The sequence below is a fragment of the Schistocerca cancellata genome, chromosome 3 (assembly GCF_023864275.1).
Source record: "Schistocerca cancellata isolate TAMUIC-IGC-003103 chromosome 3, iqSchCanc2.1, whole genome shotgun sequence".
Taxonomy (NCBI): domain Eukaryota; kingdom Metazoa; phylum Arthropoda; class Insecta; order Orthoptera; family Acrididae; genus Schistocerca; species Schistocerca cancellata.
The window spans coordinates 892,624,237-892,647,594 of record NC_064628.1 but is presented as its reverse complement, the minus strand read 5'-3'; the positions used below and the strand labels follow the sequence as shown (position 1 = coordinate 892,647,594).

General features: G+C 43.3%; 1 protein-coding gene across 1 annotated transcript in view; it reads right to left on the bottom strand.

Annotated features, from left to right (window-relative positions):
• The window catches only part of LOC126176630 (protein scarlet-like), a 204,695-nt gene that overhangs the window by 166,380 nt on the left and 14,957 nt on the right, over window positions 1-23,358 (bottom strand). The window contains exon 3 of the mRNA XM_049923789.1: window positions 10,184-10,320. Coding sequence (XP_049779746.1) covers window positions 10,184-10,320 — 137 coding nt within the window. The remainder of the gene's footprint in view (window positions 1-10,183; window positions 10,321-23,358) is intronic.

Sequence of the window (23,358 nt, the reverse complement as noted above, 5' to 3'; positions counted from 1 at the left end):
CACACATACCATACTTACAGGTGTATGAAACTCCAGAATTTATTTAATTTATGAAAAAACGAATGAGGTGCTATATTTTAAACTTCATGATTAGAATAAACACAAATTTTTACCACAGTTTTTAATATATTTGGAAAATTCTAGAGTTTCATACACCTCTGGTTTGTATGCTGTGCAAAATTCATCGAAGGATCTCTCTTACTTATGAATAAAAGTGTACATATAGCAACAAATGCTGCCATTAGTAAGTGAAAAAAAATGATGAAATTTCACATGTAAAAAAAATTATTTGGTTATTGTTTTCGAAGTTCCACTGCGAAGAGTGTGAATTCTGAATCCTTCCTGGACACGCTGACAAAGTTTTATGAATTTATTTGCGAAAGTATAGACAGTGCAAATTAAAATGTCCTGTGGTGCCTCCCCTGCTCCAAGTCGGCCCGTTTGACGTCCTACCCCGCCCTTAATGAAGGAAATATACACTGGTCAGCCAGAAGAATATGACAACCACCCTACTGTCGATGTAAACCTCTTCCAGACGATAGTAGCATCACCAGACGAGGAATTACTGCAATTCAGACACACGCACGGTGCATGTAGTGGCCGGCCGGAGTGGCCGAGCGGTTGTAGTCACTTCAGTCTGGAACCGCGCGACTGCTGCGGTCGCAGGTTCGAGTCGTGCCCCGGGCATAGACGTGTGTGATGTCCTTAGGTTAGTTAGGTTTAAGTAGTTCTAAGCTCTAGGGGACTGATGACCTCTGATGTTAAGTCCCACACTGCTCAGAGTCATTTGAACCTTTTGGTGCATGTAGTGTCAGTCAACGTGCTGTCCGTATGTAGAATGGGGAAGGCGCGCGATCTATTTGTGTTTGACCGTGGGCAGATTCTGATGGCCCGAAGGCTCGGCACGAGTATTTTGGAAACTGCACGACTTGTCGGGTGTTAGAAGAGTGTTGTGGTGTTTGTCTTCAACACATGGCGATACCAAGGGGTCGTGGAGGTGGGCGGCCGCCCCTCATTACAGACGTCGGACGTCGTAGGCTGGGCAGACTGGTAAAACAGGACAGGCGGCGAAATGCGGCACAACTAATACCAGACTTGTGCTGGGCAGAGTACAAGTGTGTCTGACCACGCAGTGCATCGAACTCTCCTAAGGAGAGGCCTCCACAGCGGACGAACCACACACGTGCCAATGTTAACACCACGACATCGGCAACTACGACTGGAATGGGCACGTGACCATCGGAACTGGACGTCGATACTGTAACGGAGCGTCGCATGGTTTGATGGATCTCGATACCGTCTTCATCATGCCGATAGGAGAGCACGAATCCGTCGTCATCCAGGGGAACGGCTCCTTGACGCCTGTACTGCGGGACCGAGACAAGCTGGCGGCGGCTACACTATGCGCTGGAAAACATTCACGCGGACATTCGTGGATCCAGTGGTGCTCGTGCAAGGGAACATTACCGCCAAGGAGCATCCTACACTGGTCGCAGACCACTTCATGACGATCATGTTTCTCGATGGAGGTGGCATTTTCCAACAAGATAATGCCCCATGTCACTAGTCCAGGAGTGTGATGGAGTGGTTCAAGGAACACAGTGGCGAGTTCCAATCGATATTCTGGCCAGCCAACTCGCCAGATCTGAAACCGATTACACACATCTGGGATGTGATTGAACGTGGCGTCACAGCTCATCATCCCCTCCGGGGAATTAGGTGACGTGAGTGCAGATGTGGTGCCAACCCCATCCAGGACCTTACCAAGGTCTCATTGCTTCCAGACCACGGCGCGTCGCTGCTGTTACCCGCGGCAAAGGTGGAAAATACAGGCTATTATGTGGGTGGTCATAATGTTCTGGGTTATCAGTGTTGCTCGTGCCTGAGTGTATGTAAGTCAAACTAGAAGCACAGTACGATTCAGTGAAACTGTTGTGTTAATAGGACACGATATGAAATATAATTATAACGAACCTTCAGCTATTGCTATAGGCTGCCTTCATCTGAGTCACTTCTTGTCACTGCTCCCGTCATCCGAGCAACAGGAGCTGTGGCAAGACGAACCTCCCATTTAGCAAATACCAGTAAACTTCCAGTTTTTTAAAGGCTAGAATTCCCGTACATTATACAGCTAGAAACGAGTGTTTATTTTACAAATGAGGTGTCAAAAATTTAAAGGCAAGCAATTACTTGACAAAAAGTTTAGATAAGGTTTGAAATTATGCTTAAAAAAATGGAAATGAGCATATCGCATTGTCGTCTGGGAGGCCCCATGCGGGGGAGTTCGGCCACCGTATTGCAAGTCCTTTTTAGTTGACGCCACTTCGGTGACTTGCTGGTCAATGATGATGAAAATGATGACGAAGGACAGTTCCCAGCCGGGAATCGAACCCGGGCCCCATGCGTCACATTCGGAAACGGTACCGCAACGCTGCGGAGGCGGACATTATGATTAAAATTTGTTGGGAATCGCTAAGCGCTCTCAGTATAAAAAACAGGATGCATATAGTCTGGGTATATTGCGCTTCATTTTATGAAAAAACAAGTAGCTCACGCATCTAAATGTTTACGATGTCATATGCCCTGATCAATCTGTCGCACAATGATACATTTTCGCATGTATATTCAGTGGTATATGTGGATACTGTCTTCAAAATGCATTGCGAATAGTCTATAGTAAAGACAAAATGGTTCAAATGGCTCTGAGCACTATGGGACTTAACATCTGAGGTCATCAGTCCCCTAGAACTTAGAACTACTTAAACCTAACTAACCTAAGGACATCACACACATCAATGCCCGAGGCAGGACTCGAACCTGCGACCGTAGCGGTCGCGCTGTTCCAGACTGAAGTGCCTAGAACCGCTCGGCCACACCGGCCGGCTATAGTAAAATAGTAAATTAAAACGTCATGTCTGTTGCTGAAGTTTTACATCATAAACAGCGAAAGAACAGCAAGCGATAAACCTTTTTCTTTTCGTAGTTTTATGGGGAATGTCAGCAAGAAAAAGTTTCTTAGGGCTTTCAAATTATGTGTAAAGTTTATTTCAAGTAGCCAAGTTCTTTCACGCTCAAATGCTGGATGAATAAACTAGGGATATTTGATCGGTGTCAGTTCCGCTGCCTCGAGACAAACATACAGTTTCTAACTCCAATAGTTGTCTTATTGTGTTAAATTTTTAACGTAAGACTGTATTACAACCCGCTGCTTCGCTCGTTTAGACTGTATGGCCTGCAAAGATGCTTTTATTTAATCAAATTTTTATGTTGTTCACAAATTGCAACAACTTCTAAGCTTTTCACGCTAATTAAGGCCATATAGGGATGGTCTTCCAAGAATGTACTTCTGACCAAAAAGCGATTCTGGAAGCTGGAGTCCGAAGTTTTTGTTAATCATGTCTTTTGCTTTCATTTGGAAATATTTTCATAGCAAAATTTCATCCTCTAACAAATATTTCTTTACATCTAACCGACAAGTGAAATATCATTTTTCATAAATTTAGCTTTAATTTTTTTTTAATGTAGCGAAATATTTTCTTATAAATTTTCATCGTCTGTTGCACTCCCTTAAGGGTTGAGTTTCCAAACATATTGAAACACTTTTTTTTAATTTCTGACTGAGAACTCAAATACCAATGGGCATAGACGTAGCCTTAAAAATCCTGTAATGATTCTTTAGTAACTATTTATTTTCAAAAAACATTCACCCTCTGTTTTACCCCCTTCGTGGTGGAATTTCCAAAAATGCTTAGAGTCGTATTTTTCATTATCTGACTCAGAAACCAAATACCAGTTTTCGTAGTTCCGCTTCAAAATTCCCTTAATAGTGACATACTTTTATAAAGCCTTTCGTTCCCTATTTGACCCCTTCAGGAGCAACACTTCATACAATCCCTTCTTAAACGATCCCTACATTATAAGATTTACTCCCTCTCCAAACTTCAAGTTTCTGTCCTTAGCGGTTTGGGTTGGGCGATGATGAGTCAGCTGTTTCATTCCCTTAGGGGCTGAATTTCCAAACAGAACAAAACACGTATTTTTTCATCTCTGACCGAGAAGCCAAACACCAATTTTTAAAGATTTGGCTTTAAGAATAGTTTCGCAATGAAACATTTTCATTAAATATTTCACACCATATTTCACCCTATTAGGGACTGAATTTCCAAAGACAGTGACATGTGTATATTTTACTTCCAACATAAAAGCCAAATGCAGATTTTCATAGATTTAGCTTCAAAAATGCTTGCACAACAAAATATTTCCTTAAAAATTTTCATTCCCTATTTCACCCCCATAGGTGTTGAATTTTCAAAAACAGTGAAACTCGTATTTTTTTATTTCTACCTGAGAAGCCAAAATTAAATTTTTATAGATGTATCTTTAAAAATGCTTTCATAATGAAATAGTTTCACAAAAGACCTCATCCCCCATTCCACCACCTCGGGGGCTGAATTTCCAAAACCACTGAAACACCTCCCTCTTTATTTGTAACCCAGGAGTCAAATACCAATGTTCATAGATGTAGCTTTAAAAAGTACTATAATATTTATTTAATAATGAAATATTTAAAAAAAAATGCTTTCACACAGTATTTCATAACCATAAAGTTACATTTCCAAAAACGCTCAACACGCATTTCTTTATTTCTGACCGAGAAATAAAATACCAATTTTCGCAGGTATAGCTGCAAAATTGTCTTAATAGCGACATTAAATTAAAAAAAAGAACGTCTTTCATCCCTATGTCACATCATCAGGGCTAGAATTTCGAAAAATTTCTTAAACGACACCTGCTGAATAAAAACCTCATCGTCTCCAAATTTCAAGTTTCTGTTCTGCCGAGTAAGTCAGTCATTCAGTCAGGACAATTGCTATTTGTATATAGAGTTTATACCTCTTAATGAGTAGATTATGATAGTATTTTAAATTCTTAAATTCGTTCAATAATTATGCGAAATATTGAAAATCAAATGTTTGTTGCTCCTGCAAGCGTTCTATAGGCAACCTGTAACTGACACTGGGATCCGGGATAGGTGCACAGTAATACAGGTAAGGGCAGACTACCGGTATTACGAATACAGGTAGCGTGACACACAGCAAGCTACCAGATTGAGGAAGGCTGTGTCAAATGGCGACACAAACGTGGGCTGTTTATGTCTTTTACTTCACAATATAACGACATTCACCGCAATCTTCTAAGATGGCTGATGCATATGACCATCAATATGTGATAACTGTAGTGCAGGAGCACATAGTGTAGTTTCAGGACGCAAAGTTATATACGAAAGAATTGTGAGCAGTTATTGTAGGGAAAGGTACTGTAAGAGGTTACTGTCGCGCGAGGTAACCGCGCGGTCTTGAGGGCCTTGCCACGGTTCGCGTGGCTCCTCCCGTCGGAGGTTCGAGTCCTCCGTCAGGCATGGGTGCGTAAGTAGTGTATAAGCCTTACCTGTATACTTGGAAAAGGCCGGGAGATACGGGAAGATTTCAATTAGATTACATCATGGTCAGACAGAGATTCCGAAATCAGATACTGGATTGTAAGGCGTACCCAGGAGCAGATATAGACTCAGATCACAATATAGTAGTGATGAAGAGTAGGCTGAAGTTCAAGACATTAGTCAGGAAGAATCAATACGCAAAGAAGTGGGGTACGGAAGTACTAAGGAATGACGAGATACGTTTGAAGTTCTCTAACGCTATAGATACAGCAATAAGGAATAGCGAAGTAGGCAGTACAGTTCAAGAGGAATGGACATCTCTAAAAAGGGCCATCACAGAAGTTGGGAAGGAAAACACAGGTACAAAGAAGGTAGCTGCGAAGAAACCATGGGTAACAGAAGAAATACTTCAGCTGATTGATGAAAGGAGGAAGTACAAACATGTTCCGGGAAAATCAGGAATACAGAAATACAAGTCGCTGAGGAATGAAATAAATAGGAAGTGCAGGGAAGCTAAGACGAAATGGCTGCAGGAAAAATGTGAAGACACCGAAAAAAATATGATTGTCGGAAGGACAGACTCAGCATACAGGAAAGTCAAAACAACCTTTGGTGACATTAAAAGCAACGGTGGTAACATTAAGAGTGCAACGGGAATTCCACTGTTAAATGCAGAAGAGAGAGCAGATAGGTGGAAAGAATACATTGAAAGCCTCTATGAGGCCGAAGATTTGTCTGATGTGATAGAAGAAGAAACAGGAGTCGATTTAGAAGAGATAGGGGATCCAGTATTAGAATCTGAATTTAAAAGAGCTTTGGAGGACGGTCAAATAAGACAGAAGGGATAGATAACATTCCATCAGAATTTCTAAAATCATTGGGGGAAGTGGCAAAAAAACGAATATTCACGTTGGTGTGTAGAATATATGAGTCTGGCGATATACCATCTGACTTTCGGAAAAGCATCATCCACACAATTCCGAAGACGGCAAGAGCTGACAATTGCGAGAATTATCGCACAATCAGCTTAACAGCTCATGCATCGAAGCTGCTTACAAGAATAATATACAGAAGAATGGAAAAGAAAATTGAGAATGCGCTAGGTGACGATCAGTTTGGCTTTAGGAAAAGTAAAGGGACGAGAGAGGCAATTCTGACGTTACGGCTAATAATGGAAGCAAGGTTAAAGAAAAATCAAGACACTTTCATAGGATTTGTCGACCTGGAAAAAGCGTTCGACAATATAAAATGGTGCAAGCTGTTGGAGATTCTGAAAAACGTAGGGGTAAGCTATAGGGAGAGACGGGTCATATACAATATGTACAACAACCAAGAGGGAATAATAGGAGTGGACGATCAAGAACGAAGTGCTCGTATTAAGAGGGGTGTAAGACAAGGCTGTAGCCTTTCGCCCCTACTCTTCAATCTGTACATCGAGGAAGCAATGATGGAAATAAAAGAAAGGTTCAGGAGTGGAATTTAAATACAAGGTGAAAGGATATAAATGATACGATTCGTTGATGACATTGGTATCCTGAGTGAAAGCGAAGAAGAATTAAATGATCTGCTGAACGGAATGAACAGTCTAATGAGTACACAGTATGGTTTGAGAGTAAATCGGAGAAAGACGAAGGTAATGAGAAGTAGTAGAAATGGGAACAGCGAGAAACTTAACATCAGGATTGATGGTCACGAAGTCAATGAAGTTAAGGAATTCTGCTACCTAGGCAGTAAAATAACCAATGACGGACGGAGCAAGGAGGACATCAAAAGCATACTAGCTATGGGAAAAAAAGGTATTTCTGGCCAAGAGAAGTCTACTAATATCAAATACCGGCCTTACTTTGAGGAAGAAATTTCTGAGGATGTACGTCTGGAGTACAGCATTGTATGGTAGTGAAACATGGACTGTGGGAAAACCGGAACAGAAGAGAATCGAAGCATTTGAGATGTGGTGCTACAGACGAATGTTGAAAATTAGGTGGACTGATAAGGTAAGGAATGAGGAGATTCTACGCAGAATCGGAGAGGAAAGGAATATGTGGAAAACACTGATAAGGAGACGGGACAGGATGATAGGACATCTGATAAGACATGAGGGAATGACTTCCATGGTACTAGAGGGAGCGGTAGAGGGCAAAAACTGTAGAGGAAGACAGAGATTGGAATACGTCAAGCAAATAATTGAGGACATAGGTTGCAAGAGCTACTCTGAGATGAAGAGGTTAGGACAGGAAAGGAATTCGTGGCGGGCCGCATCAAACCAGTCAGTAGACTGATGACCAAAAAAAAAAAAAAAGCCTAGGGTCCCATGACGTCAGCAGTTGGTCCCATACGAACTTTCTACAAGTTTCAAAGACGTCACTTTGCCAGAATAAACTGTTAAATTTTAATAAGCACGGTTAGCGATACAGTCAGGTGATAGTAGTTGTCAGAGTGTAAAATGTTACGAGACATTCTGAAGTAAAAGTATCTCATGTCGATTTAGGGAATGAAGAATCTATCACCGACTCCAACAGTCCCAAAGACAGTGGCGCTAGCCAAATCAGTAGTACAGGACAAAGTCCAAAACTTCAGGTACTAACTCTAGTAAGCAGTAGGGAACCAATGACAAGTAATTCAAGTAACGATAGCTATTTACATTCCTGGGTATACATCTATACTAACAGAATAAAGAAGTTTAATGTTTAATTTGTTTTAAGCATAGGTTACTCTATGGTAATCTCACACCAGGCTCACAGACTGCCGTAGTCCGCTTGTGGTAGTGTTGAGGAGAGTTCTCTCCCGTGCCGTAGCTAATGAGTCGCGAAAAAAGACAGTTGCACCTTTCCTGTACCTCCCATTACTGTGTCCGGTGAAGCCTGTTAAGACTTGCGTGCAACTGGTTCGTCTACAGGCTACTTTTGATGCAAATGCCGTATGGTCTGCTCTTAGGCTTTGCTGTGACCAATAAAAGAATCAGGTAAGCTTGACTCCCACTATGTTCGTACCTTAAAGGACTAGCCCTGCGTTTACCTTATAAGCGACGACACACATTGAAGAATCTTTCTGAATCTCGAAGTCTGCTCTAGGACACTGTCGTGACCAAAACGGACTGGGTGTTAGTGACCCAGCCCTGTGTCTACCTTCGCTGTAGTCGCCCACATGGGAGAATTCATCGAAACTGAAGGTCCGTTCTTGGTCTTTGTCGTGAACATTAAGGGAATCGTTAGCGAGAGAATACCCCTTCGAACATTCTGCGTGGTGTCTGTTTGTTCTAAGTCGTGTCTCCCTACCACTTTCGCGCAACGACGCTCTCAGCGTGTTTCTTAGGGAATTGACAAGTTTGAACCTGGGTCCTGTTGCTGTAAGGAGACGCCAGACCACACATGACATGTAGAGTTCAGAAGAGTTCAGTGACACTAGCAATGATATAATCAAATACTTAATTATTTCAGCGTCAGCTGCACTCGCTGTAAAAAAATCCTAATACTAACTAAATTTAGTGGAAGGGGTTCAAGGCTTTCCTATTTTTAGTTAGCTAGTAAAATAACGTCGAAAAAGCAGTTAAGTTTACCACTGGAATTTTTATTCTACTCACAAAACATTGTTTATAAATTGTACTATAGATAAAAGGAAATATTTTAATACAGGATGATAAAAACCAACTGCGTTCAAGAAACATGTGAACGAATATTCCCTGAATGGGTTTCCAAGTTCTATAATGGACCTAAGGATGACTTATGCCATATCACATCTATAATCTAGGTTGAAATTAAGTTTAATAAAAGAGAAAACTATCAAAAATGGTCTACAGTGACCTTCAATTCTCTTTAATTACTTATTTAACTTGTCATAAATTACAGTGGCTGATGTGGCTTCTCAATAATTATATAACAGAAAAATTATAGCGTTTCAGATTTTAACTTGAAGTAGCAAATGTGAATACCACGAAGTTTAATTGACGATCGACACTAGTATTATGTAAAGAAGGGGATGTAACAGATGAGACTTCTGCAGTTCTGAGTGAAGCCTTATGCGCTCTTATGCGGCATCACGTGCGTTCATTACCTTGTCGGTGGTTAGTCAGCGTCAGGGGCGGCGGGCGGCGCAGCTCCACACACCTCACCGTCTCGGTAGCAACTCTCTCGAACTTTTCGTGGTGGGGCAATGTTTTTAATGTTTGCTGCGTAACAGAGACGCGTATAGCCTCACGCTAAAACTTGCAGCTGGTGTGTTATCGTAAAGTTTATACTGTTCTTCTGGAGGGCTCTATCTTTTAACATGGGCTGGGGGATGGACCTCCCGGCGGTCGGCCAGTTATATGGGTGTCCCATTGTCCCGATCTTATCGTAGGGCCTTCTAGCCTACACGGCTCTGCTCTCGGCTTCTGTTCTCGTTCATCCCCTCGGAACTGCGTCTGTTTCACGGTGGGAAGGTATGACATGCATTTAGGCGTCCTTGTATTAGTTTGTGGTATTTCATTTGCTCACTCGTTGATAGTATTACTTTGGTTAATTTAATGTCCGGATTTATTCGGAACTATGTGACATATTACCGGATTTGCTATCATGTCAGGGTTTTCATGGAAGGTGGGATCTGCCTGACACCTTACACCGTATGTTATCGCCCCGTCAGTTCAAAGAGGCCCAATTACCTCTGTTGTGGCATTGCAGCTAGAACGATATTGTGGTGAACTGTTGGTTAGCAATGTGTGGAGAGAGAATTCCAGATAGCTGCGCAAAGGCTGGAGCAGGTGCTCACCATGAGCGTGAGGTGCTCGCGTACGGTGAGGCTGCCGACGAAGAGCTCGTGCTGGTGCATGTAGCCGCTGAGGCGCCGCATGCCGGGACCCACCGGCTGACCGTTCACGCGGATGTCGCCGTCCACCAGCGTGCCCGCTGCAGGCACACAAACCAGGTACACATGCGTGCAGTACTTTTCCACTTCCTACACCCATTTCACTAGCCAGCACATCAAAGTTTATTAGCGAAAGTACCGCCACATGGGTACCAAACGAAATTTGTTACGGGACTCAGGATTTGTTAGTAAGAAGGAAGCATCGTCGACAGAAGTAGAAGTAATGTAAGAAAATGAAACGCCTACAGCTATCATTATGATCTTATTTACTGTCTAGCTACCAGTTTCGGAGCTTCAATGCGCTATCTTCAGGCCTTAGTTGATGCTGAAGGGGTTATCACGATCAATATAGGCGTTCTATACAGTTCCACACTGTCGCTTGATAAACAAAGTAAGAGCCTACGGGATATCAGACCAGCTGTGTGGCTGGATTGAAGAGTTTTTAGCAAACAGAGCACAGCATGTTGTTCTCAATGGAGAGACGTCTACAGACATTAAAGTAACCTCTGGCGAGCCACAGTGGAGTGTTATGGGACCATTCCTTTTCACAATATATATATAAATGACCTAGTAGATAGTGTCGGAAGTTCCATGCGGCTTTTCGCGGATGATGCTGTAGTATACAGAGAAGTTGCAGCATTAGAAAATTGCAGCGAAATGCAGGAACATCTGCAGCGGATAGGCACTTGGTGCAGGGAGTCGCAACTGGCCCTTAACATAGACAAATGTAATGTATTGCAAATACATAGAAAGAAGGATCCTTTATTGTATGATTATATGATAGCGGAACAAACACTGGTAGCAGTTACTTGTGTAAAATATCTGGGAGTATGCATACGGAACGATCTGAATTGGAATGATCAGATAAAATTAATTGTTGGTAAGGCGGGTGCCAGGTTGAGATTCATTGGGAGAGACCTTAGAAAATGTAGTCCATCACCAAAGAAGGTGGCTTACAAAACTCTCGATCGACCTATACTTGAGCATTGCTCATCAATTTGGGATCCGTACCAGGTCGGCTTGACAGAGGTGATAGAGAAGATCCAAAGAAGAGCGGCGCGTTTCGTCACAGGGTTATCTGCTAAGCGTGATAGCGTTACGGAGATGTTTAGCAAACACAAGTGGCAGACTCTCCAAGAGAGGCACTCTGCATCGCGGTGTAGCTAGCTGTCCAGGTTTCGAGAGGGTACGTTTCTGAATGAGGTATCGAATATATTGCTTCCCGCTACTTATACCTCCCGAGGAGATCACGAATGTAAAATTAGAGAGATTCGAGCGCGCATGGAGGCTTTCCGGCAGTCGTTCTTCCCGCGAACCATACGCGACTGCAACAGGAAAGGAAGGTAATGGCAGTGACACGTAAAGTGCCGTCCTCCACACACCGTTGGGTGGCTTACGGAGTATAAATTTAGATGTAGACGTAGATGCTATCATCTTTTGAATCTCGAAACTGATGTTTTTGTATTTTAAATTGCTCTGAGCACTATGGGTCTGAACATCTGAGGTCAGCTGGCCGCGGTGGCCGAGCGGTTCTAGGCGTTTCAGTCAGGAACAGCGCGACCGCTACGGTCGCAGGTTCGAATCCTGCCTCGGGAATGGATGTGTGTGATGTCCTTAGGTTAGTTATGTTTAAGTCGTTCTAAGTTCTAGGGGACTGATGACCTTAGAAGTTAAGTCCCATAGTGCTCAGAGCCATTTGAACCATCTGAGGTCATTTGTCCCCTAGAGCTTAGAACTACTTAAACCTAACTAACCTAATGACATCACACACATCCATGCCCGAGACAGGATTCGAAACAGCGATCGTAGCTTGATCAAAAGTATCCGGACACCGGTCTGAAAATGACTTACAACTACGTGGAGCCCACCATCGGCGAAGCTGGAATTCAGTATGGTGTTGGCTCACCCTTAGCCTTGATGACAGCTTCCACTCCCGCAGGCATACGTTCAATCAGGTGTTGGAAGGTTTAATGGGGAATGGCAGCCCATTCTTCACGAAGTGCTGCACTAAGGAGAGGTATCGATGTTGTTCGGTGAGGCCTGGCACGAAGTCTGCGCTCAAAACATCCCAAAGGTGTTCTATAGGATTAAGGTCAGGACTCTGTGCAGGCCAGTCCATTACAGGGATGTTATTGTTGTGTAATGACATCGCCACAGGCCGTGCATTATGAGCCGGTGCTCGATCGTGTTGAAAGATGCAATCGCCATCTCCGAATTGCTCTTCAACAGTGGGAAGCAAGAAGGTGCTTAAAACATCAGTGTAGGCCCGTCCTGTGATAGTGCCACGCGAATCACAAAGGTGTGCAAGCCCACTCCATGAAAAACACCACATAACACGACCGCCTCCGAATTTTACTATTGGCACTACACACGCTGGCAGAAGACGTTCACCAGGCATTCGCCAAACCCACACCCTGCCATCGAATCGCCACATTGTGTATCGTAATTCGTCACTTCACACAACGTTTCTCCGTTGTTCAATCGTCCAGTGTTTACGCACCGTACAGCAAGCGAGGCGTTATGAGTGGCTTATGAGTAGCGGCTCGACCATGAAATCCAAGTTTTCTCACCTCCCGCCTGACTGTCAGAGTACTTGCAGGGGATCCTGATGTGGTTTTTAATTCCTGTGTGATGGTCTGGATAGATGTCTGCCTATTACACATTACGACCCTCTTCAACTGTCGGCGGTCTCTGTCTGCCAACAAACGAGGTCGGCTTGTACGCTGTTGTGCTGTACGTGTCCCTTCACGTTTCCACTTCACACTCACATCGGAAGCAGTGGACCTAGGGATGTTTAGGAGTGTGGACATCTCGCGTACAGACGTGTGACACAAGTGACACCCAATCACCCGACCACGTTCGAAGTCCGTGAGTTCCGCGGAGCGCCCCATTCTGCTCTCTCACGATGTCTAATGACTACTGAGGTCACTGAAATGGAGTACTGGCAGTAGGTGGCAACACAATGCACCTAATATGAAAAACGTATGTTTTTTAGAGTGTCCGGATACTTTTGATGACATAGTGTATACGCTGCATCATTGGGCAACGTAACTGGTTTACCATCTGTAAATGACTCCAACAATCAGCTACCACTTGCAGAAAAATTCCCATTGGTAGATGATGGTTGGAGCGCTGACATGACGGTTACAGATAGTCTGCGTATACCAGTTGTGATGGCCACTGATGCAGCGTATATATATCAACTAAGGCCTGAAGATGGTGCACTGAAGCGCCGAAACTGGTAGCTACACAATAAATAAGATCATAAGGACGGTTGTAGGCGTTTCATTTTCTTACAATAGTGAACGACCTTGGTCCCCAAGATCTCCAGTCAAAAGGATGCACATACAAAAACCTGAAGTAGAAGTAACCACAGACATGCCCCATGGAGGTGTACTGGAACCCTTGCTGTTCGTGTTGTATCTTAACCAGCGGTTATCATAACGTGCTACTTGAAAAAGGCTGCGCCCGCATCTCGGTCGTGCGGTAGCGTTCTCGCTTCCCACGCCCGGGTTCCCGGGTTCGATTCCCGGCGGGGTCAGGGATTTTCTCTGCCTCGTGATGGCTGGGTGTTGTGTGCTGTCCTTAGGTTAGTTAGGTTTAAGTAGTTCTAAGTTCTAGGGGACTTATGACCACAGCAGTTGAGTCCCATAGTGCTCAGAGCCATTTGAACCATTTTTTTGAAAAAGGCTGCGTAAATACCCAGTCAGCTGTATTTATGATTTCAGTCTTGTGTAAACACTGACAACTTGCTTTACACCCAAGCAAGTGTAGTAACATTAGCGGTATGGTACCTGTCAACAAAATTACTAGCGCTATCCAGAAAACAGATTGGAGAACGACACTAAGGGAAATATGCTTGAGAACCAGACAGGTTTTACGGTGTGACAATCTTGCATGTATCATATTTTTACCCTTACAGAAATAAGTGAGAAGGTGTATACAAAGGGAAAAGAATCGCAACACCAAAAAATTTAACGTACAGTAATGAAATTTGAGAAATACATTTAGTTAGGTTACATATTTAAGTGATTAACATTGCAAGAACACAGGTGAAACAAGCCGGTGAAACGTGAAATGCTGGTACATTAATAACCTGTGTAACGGCCATAATGTTGAATGCAAGCATGCAGTTGTGCATACATTCTATTGCACACGTGGCGGACGTCAGTTTGTGGGATGGAGTTCCACGTCTGTTCCACTTGCTGGGTCAATACAAGGTCAGTTAATGCTGTTTGTGGATGATGCGCGACTTGCCGTCAGATGGTGTCCCATTTCTGCTCTACTGGAGACATATCTGCTGATCAAGCAGGCCACGGCAACATGTCCACAATCTGTAGGGCATGAAGCGTTATCGTGCTGGAAAACACCCTCTAGAACGCTGTTGGTGGATGGCACCACAACACGTCGAATCACCAGACTGACTTACAAATTTGCCGTCAGGTTACGTAAGATTATCACGAGAATGTTTTTGCTGTCGCAGGAAATCGCAGCACAGAAACCATAACTTCTCGAGTAGGTTCGGTGTGTCTATCACGCAGACAGGTTGGTTGCAGGCCTCCTTCCGACCAACACTGCCACCCAGGCGGGACCAGCTTTCATCAGAAACCACAACAGGCCTCCACCCTGCCCGCCAATGAGCTGTCATTTGACACCACAGAAGTCGCAAATGGCAGTGGTTTGGGTTCAGTGGAATGCACTCTATAGGTCGTCTGGCTCGGAGCTGTTGTTGAAGTAACCGACTTTTAACAGTTCGTTTTGTCACTGTGGTGCCCACTGCTGCTGAAACTGATGCTGGAGATGCAGTGCGACGGTCTTCCCTCTTAGTACACAACCGGCCATTACAATTGCTACACCACGAAGGTGACGTGCTACAGACGCGAAATGGACCCGACAGGAAGAAGACGCTATGATGTGCAAATGATTAGTTTTTCAGAGCATTCACACAAGGTTGGCGCCGATTACGACACCTACAACGTGCTGACATGAGGAAAGCTTCCAACAGATATCTCATACACAAACAGCAGTTGACCGGCGTTGCCTGCTGAAACGTTGTTGTTATCTCTCGTGCAAGGAGGAGAAATGCGTACCACCACGTTTCCGACTTTGATAAAGGTCGGATTGTAGCCTATTGCGATTGCGGTTTATCGTATCGCGACATTGCTGCTCGTGTTGGTCGAGATCCAATGACTGTTAGCAGAATATGGAATCGGTGGGTTCAGGAGGGTAATACTGAACGCCGTGCTGGATCCCAACGGCCTCGCATCACTAGCAGTCGAGATGACAGGCATCTTATCCGCATGGCTGTAACGGGTCGTGCAGCCACGTCTCGATCCCTGAGTCAACAGATGGGGACGTTTACAGGACAACAACCATCTGCATCAACTTTTCGACGACGTTTGCAGCAGCATGGACAATCAGCTCGGAGACCATGCATGCGGTTACCCTTGACGCTGCATCACAGACAGGAGCGCCTGCGATGGTGTACTCAACGACGAACCTATGTGCACGAATGGCAAAACGTCATTTCGTTGGATGAATCCAGGTTCTGTTTACAGCATCGGGATGGTTGCATCCGTGTTTGGCGACATCGCGGTGAACGCGCATTGGAAGCGTGTATTCGTCATCGCCATACTGGCGTATCACCCGCCGTGATGTTATGGGGTGCCATTGGTTACACGTCTCGGTCATCTCTTGTTCGCACTGACGGCACTTTGAACAGTGCACGTTACATTTCAGATGTGTTACAACCCGTGGCTCAACCCTTGATTCGATCCCTGCGAAACCCTACATTTCAGCAGGATAATGTACGACCGCATGTTGCAGGTCCTGTACGGGCCTTTTGTGGATACAGAAAATGTTCGACTGCTGCCCTGGCCAGCACATTCTCCAGATCGCTCACCAATTGAAAACGTCTGGTCAATGGTGGCCGAGCAACTGGCTCGTCACAATAAACCAGTCACTACGCTTGATGAAATGTTGTATCGTGTTGAAGCTGCATGGGCAGCTGTACCTGTAGACGCCATCCAAGCTCTGTTTGACTCAATGCCCAGGCGTATCAAGGCCGTTATTACGGCGAGAGGTGGTTGTTCTGGGTACTGATTTCTCAGGATCTATGCACCCAAACTGCGTGAAAATGTAACCACATGTCAGTCCTAGTAAAATATATTTGTCCAATGAATACCCGTTTATCATCTGCATTTCTTCTTGGTGCAGCAATTTTAATGGTCAGTAGTGTAGTTCCACGTGGTCGTCCGGAGTTCGGTCTTCTCGCGACAGTACATTGTCGTGAATACGTGAATACCACTGCCGGCAATCATGTACACTGGCTACATTCCGGCAGTATCGGAAAAGAAACGTCCAGCTTCTCGTAGCCCTGTTACACGGCCTCTTTCAAAGTCAGTCAGGCAATGGTAATGGCGTGTTTGTCGCCTTAAAGGCATTCTTGACGAACGTCAACTCGCCAAATCCAATCTCAAGGGTAACCAACGTTCACGACCGTTACAGAGTGAATTTAAAGCAAACCCGATTGGCATTCTCATAGTGCCGCTTCTAGCGCCACTCTTATACAAGTGGCGCAATATCTGAATTCGCATCATCTTTCAGGTGTAGAAACACGCGTACCAAGTTTCGTTTATGTAGCTTAACTGTTTCTCTTGGTGTTTTTTTTTCCCTTAAGTATATTTGAAGACTTAGAAACGGCGTATGATTTTGTACACGTCAAAAGATCATTAAGATAAAATTAAAGAGATTCGGCGCCGGACGATGGCTTACGAGCAATCATTCCCCCCGCAAACTATTACTAATTGGAACAAGAAAAGGGAACTGACACTAGTATACAATGTATACTCCGCCACACACCATAAGGTGGCTTGTGGAAAATATATGTAAATGTAGAATATACCAGCAGTAGTTAAATAAGTTAGAAAGTTGAGTGAGCCATTCCATGCATCGAAAGGACCTAGAAGGACTGCAGTACGTCGCTGCTCCTATTTAAAATAGATATGAAGTAAATACTGGAATCAGTCGTGCGAAGGTATAGGAATTTTGTTCCAGTGTGACACTACATCCTCATTGTAATTTGCCGATGACCAAGTACTGATAGGAAAGAGTAGGAGAGAGGGGATGTCATATTTATGATAAAGAAATTAATGCAAGCATTTGAAGCGGACGAGCTTAGGATAAATATGAGCAAAATAGAATATCTAGTAGTGAGAGGAGATGAATGAAATATAGTACTTCTGCAATGAACTATGAAAGCAGTAAAGCAGTGTAAATAATTAGCATAGTTTGTCCATACGTCGGGATGGTGTGATGCAGATATAGAAATCAGGATCCAGCAGGCAAGAGGAGCAGTTAAGGTGGAACAGGGCAGTATCAAAAGAAACAAAGAAGAAGGTTCTGCAAACAGTTATAGAAAGTATACTAACATTTGGTGCAGAGGAACAAAACCTGTGGGCGCAGCAGAGAAGCGGAGTACGGGCAGTAGAGATGGATGTAATAAGGAGGGCAGCTAAGATGTCCAGAGGAAAGAGGAAAAGAAATGAGGAAATCATGGAGATAACTGATATGGAAAACCAGAAAAGGGCGCTTCAATGGTGTGGCCATGTAAAGTAAATGCAGCAAGGATGGTGGTCACTCGGAATCCTGGAGTGGTCGCAGCCGGGAAAGAGGAAGTGCAGAGGATCGAGAACAACAATGAGAGTGGGACTAATTGTAATGAAGAAGAAGAGAGATGTGAACGACTGCAGTGACCACGAATTCTGGTGAATGGAAATATAGAGCAACTGCTGATGAGTGGAGAAGTGCTTAAAAGTAAAAGTAAGCAATCTTCGAATGCAGAGAAATGAAAATTGCACACTTCACAAAACACAGAAAAATATAATCCTCTGATTACTATATCAGTTACAACTGGAATAAGGCAGCAATACGTGGGTGTAACAATTGGTAGTGGTATGAAATGAAGTGATCACATATGGTCAGTGAATGTATTTCTCCAATAATTAATAAATTAAATATTTTACTCTTGATGGTCTTGTATTTCCAAATAATGTTAGCAGTAAATGTCCAGCAATTATATTTGCGGTTAATCGTACTGCTAATGTTCCTGGTTGAATAACATATCTAATTGTTTCAATTAAAACCATACACGATATTAACGCAGGCGTACCGCAGAAGGGAGGCTTCGATTCACCCGTTGCTTATTGGGAAAATGCCGTCAGCCTTTAAAGGAAACTGCGTAAAAAAATATTCTTACGATGCATCCTAGAATATTCCTCAAGTAAGCTGATCACCTACCAAACAAACACTGACGGGTATATTCTACGTATTCAAAGAAGTCAGGATGAATTGTCAAAGGCTTGTTTCACTCACTATAGAGTAATGGGAAGTGATACATGCTCAAAGCAGAGGTCAGTTATTGCGCGAAAACATACTTACTAAGTTTCAAGAATCAGAACTAAGTGGAGAATCTGCAAACACACTTCAGCCCCCACGTATTGGTTCCTTACGGAGCGTGGAGACCAATTAGACAAAAATACAACGCGCTCCATACCCGATCGGAACTGGAGGAAACTCTGACATATGGCACAATGCTCATTACCTCTGTCATGCACTTCACAGTGGTTTGCAGAACTTCGTGTAGATGTGGATGTACTGCTGTAACTACATATACAAAGGGGTTCGGAGGGCTCACGGGGGTTCTAAACTATCGGGAATCATACAATCATTAAGATCTCTCAGAAAATGGCAGTATCTCCTATATAGTATACATCAAACTCAATGCACTTGTTTTGTTTGAACATTTCATCCGCTGCAGTAAATACTTTCTTAAGTTGTACTGTTAGTCCACACAGTACGTCAAACTATTGTTATTTCGTCTCCTCCTGCAAATGCTTCCCGTTTCCGTTCCTTTAGAGCGTAGAGAACAGGAAAACATCATCTGGCTGGTGTGAAACAAATATCGTTTTGTTTTTGGCCGAAAACTGTCAGACACTCAACAATTCTGTGAGACCTTACGGTTACTACGAACTGCTGCCTTTGCCCTACGAATGATGTGGTAAATATCATTCGGTTCAAGACGATACCACAAGAGGAAGCAAAATCATGTGTAAATTTGTCTTTGTACTACACGGTCTGCTTCGTTTTGGACCCAAGCCTAAACCTGTCATCTGTTCATTGCCTTCTTATTTAAGGGGACCACACTGTGGTTCATGTCGAAAAAAATCAATTTTCGGTTTTCATCATATTTCGATAGATTAAGGTTTTATTTAAATACTCTGAAAACGATTTTGTTGAAAAAATTTTTTAGAGCGCTTTAAGAGCATTTTCCTACCACGTGTGTTTATGTACCACGCCCACTTTTCTGTCACCCACTGTCAACCCACCCACTGTCAACTCTAAGCCATATGGAGATGCCATTCCTAGCAAAATAGAATGTGTAGGACATGTTCAAAACGTTTGTGAACAAGGCTCAGAAAACTAACTTTTGATGTTGTTGTTGTGGTCTTCAGTCCTGAGACTGGTTTGATGCAGCTCTCCATGCTACTCTATCCTGTGCAAGCTTCTTAATCTCCCAGTACCTACTGCAACCTACATCCTTCTGAATCTGTTTAGTGTATCCATCTCTTGGTCTCCCTCTACGATTTTTAGCCTCCACGCTGCCCTCCAATACTAAATTGGTGATCCCTTGATGCCTCAGAACATGTCCTACCATCCCGATCCCTTCTTCTAGTCAAGTTGTGCCACTAATTTCTCTTGTACCCAATTCTATTCAATACATCCTCATTAGTTATGTGCTCTACCCATCTAATCTTCAGCATCCTTCTGTAGCACCACATTTCGAAAGCTTCTGTTCTCTTCTTGTCTAAACTATTTATCGTCCATATTTCACTTCCATACTTGGCTACACTCCATACAAATACTTTCAGAAATGACTTCCTGACACTTAAATCTATACTCGATGTTAACAAATTCCTCTTCTTGAGAAACGCTTTCCTTGCCATTGCCAGTCTACATTTTATATCCTCTCTACTTCGACCATCATCGGTTATTTTACTCCCTAAATAGCAAAACTCCTTTACTACTTTAAGTGTCTCATTTCCTAATCTAATTCCCTCAGCATCACCCGACTTAATTCGACTACACTCCATTATCCTCGGTTTGCTTTTGTTGATGTTCATCTTATACCCTTCTTTCAGGACACTGTCCATTCCGTTCAACTGCTCTTCCAAGTCCTTTGCTGTTTCTGACAGAATTACAATGTCATCAGCGAACCTCAAAGTTTTTATTTCTTCTCCATGGATTTTAATACCTACTCCGAATTTTTCTTTTGTTTTCTTCACTGCTTGCTCAATATACAGATTGAATAACATCAGAGATAGGCTACAACCCTTCCCAACCACTGCTTCCCTTTCATGCCCCTCGACTCTTATAACTGCCATCTGGTTTCTGTACAAATTGTAAATAGCCTTTCCTCCCTGTATTTTACCCCTGCCACCTTCAGAATTTGAAGGAGAGTATTCCAGTCAAAATTGTCAATAGCTTTCTCTAAGTCTACAAATGCTAGAAACGTACGTTTGCCTTTCCTTAATCTAGCTTCTAAGGTAAGTTGTAGGGTCAGTATTGCCTCACGTGTTCCAATATTTCTACGGAATCCTAACTGATCTTCCCCGAGGTCGGCTTCTACCAGTTTTTCCATTCGTCTGTAAAGAATTCGCGTTAGTATTTTGCATCCGTGACTTATTAAACTGATAGTTCGGTAATTTTCACATCTGTCAGCACCTGCTTTCTTTGGGATTGTAATTATTGTATTCATCTTGAAGTCTGAGGGTATTTCCTCTGTGTCATACACACGTGCTCACCAGATGGTAGAGTTTTGTCAGGACTGGCTCTCCCAAGGCTGTCAGTAGTTCTAATGGAAAGTTGTCTACTCCCGGGGCCTTGTTTCGACTCAGGTCTTTCAGTGCTCTGTCAAACTCTTCACGCAGTATCGTATCTCCCATTTCATCTACCTCCTCTTCCATTTCCATAATATTGTCCTCAAGAACATCGCCCCTGTATAGACCCTCTATATACTCCTTCCACCTTTCTGCTTTCCCTTCTTTGCTTAGAACTGGGTTTCCATTTGAGCTCTTGATATTCGTGCAAGTGGTTCTCTTTTTTCCAAAGGTCTCTTTAATATTCCTGTAGGCAGTATCTATCTTACCCCTCGTGAGATAAGCCTCTACATCCTTACATTTGTCCTCTAGCCATCCCTGCTTAGCCATTTTGCACTTCCTGTCGATCTCAATTTTGAGACGTTTGTATTCCTTTTTACCTGCTTCACTTACTGAATTTTTGTATTTTCTCCTTTCATCAATTACATTCAGTATGTCTTCTGTTACCCAAGGATTTCTACTAGCCCTCATCTTTTTACCTACTTGATCCTCTACTGCCTTCACTATTTCATTCCTCAACGCTACCCATTCTTCTTCTACTGTATTTCTTTCCCCCATTCCTGTCAATTGTTCCCTTATTCTCTCTCTGAAACTCTGTACAACCTCTGGTTCTTTCAGTTTATCCAGGTCCCATCTCCTTAAATTCCCACCTTTTTGCAGAATAAATTGTGGTCAGAGTCCACATCTGCCCCTGGAAATGTCTTACAGTTTAAAATCTGGTTCCTTAATCTCTGTCTTACCAGTATATAATCTATCTGAAACCTTTTAGTATCTCCTGGGTTCTTCCATGTATACAGCCTTCTTTCATGATTCTTGAACCAAGTGTTAGCTATGATTAAGTTAGGCTCTGTGCGAAATTCTACCATGCGGCTTCCTGTTTCATTTCTTAGCCCCAAACCATATTCACCTACTACATTTCCTTCTCTTCCTTTTCCTTCTGTCGAATTCCAGTCACCCATGACTATTAAATTTTCGTCTCCCTTCGCTATCTGAATAATTTCTTTTATTTCATCATAGATTTCTTCAATTTCTTCGTCATCTGCAGATCTAGTTGGCATGTACACTTGTACTACTGTAGTAGGCGTGGTCTTCGTGTGTATCTTAGCCACAATAATGCGTTCACTATGCTGTTTGTAGTAGCTTACCCGCATTCCTATTTTTTATTTATTACTAAACCTACTCCTGCATTACCCCTATTTGACTTTGTATTTATAACCCTGTATTCGCCTGACCGAAAGTATTGTTCCTCCTGCCAGGGAACGTCACTAATTCCTACTATATCTAACTTTAACCTATCCATTTCCCTTTTTAAATTTTCTAACCTACCTGCTCGATTAAGGGCTCTGACATTCCACGCTCCGATCCGTAGAACGCCAGTTTCCTCTCTCCTGTTAACGACGTAGTCCTGAGTAGTCCCCGCCCGGAGATCCGAATGGGAGACTATTTTACCTCCGGAATATTTTACCCAAGAGGACGCCATCATCATTCAGTAAAGCTGCATGCCCTCGGGAAAAATTACGACTGTAGTTTCCCCTTGCTTTCAGCCGTTCGCAGTACCAGCACAGCAATGCCGTTTCGGTTTGTGTTACAAGGGCAGATCAGTCAATCATCCAGACTGTTGCCCCTGCAAGTACTGAAAAGGCTGCTGCCCCTCTTCAGGAACCACACGTTTGTCTGGCCTCTCAACAGATACCCCTCCGTTGTGGTTGCAGCTACGGTACGGCTATCTGTATCGCTGAGGCACGCAAGCCTCCTCACCAACGGCAAGGTCCATGGTTCTTGGGGGGGGGGACTTTTGATATGAGAGGAAAAAAATTAGAAGATGGAAAATTGTGTACTATTGGCAGGCGATTAGGAGAAATAAAGAAAATCTGGAGGCAATGAAGAGAGATGTTTGGGCCATATTGTTCCATAAGTCCTCTACTGATGATAAGCCATGTCATGGATTGTGTCCATCAGGAGAAAATTTGTGGTGCAAATACAATAGGGCTCTGGCAACTGGAGAATCTTATTCTCACCAGAATTCTCTTCCTGCTGCTGTTATTACAGCAATTAAACATATTTTCAGAAATATGGCTCGTCCTGACCTTCTAAGGAACTTTCTACATGGGCACACGCATAACCCTAATGAATGTTTCAAGA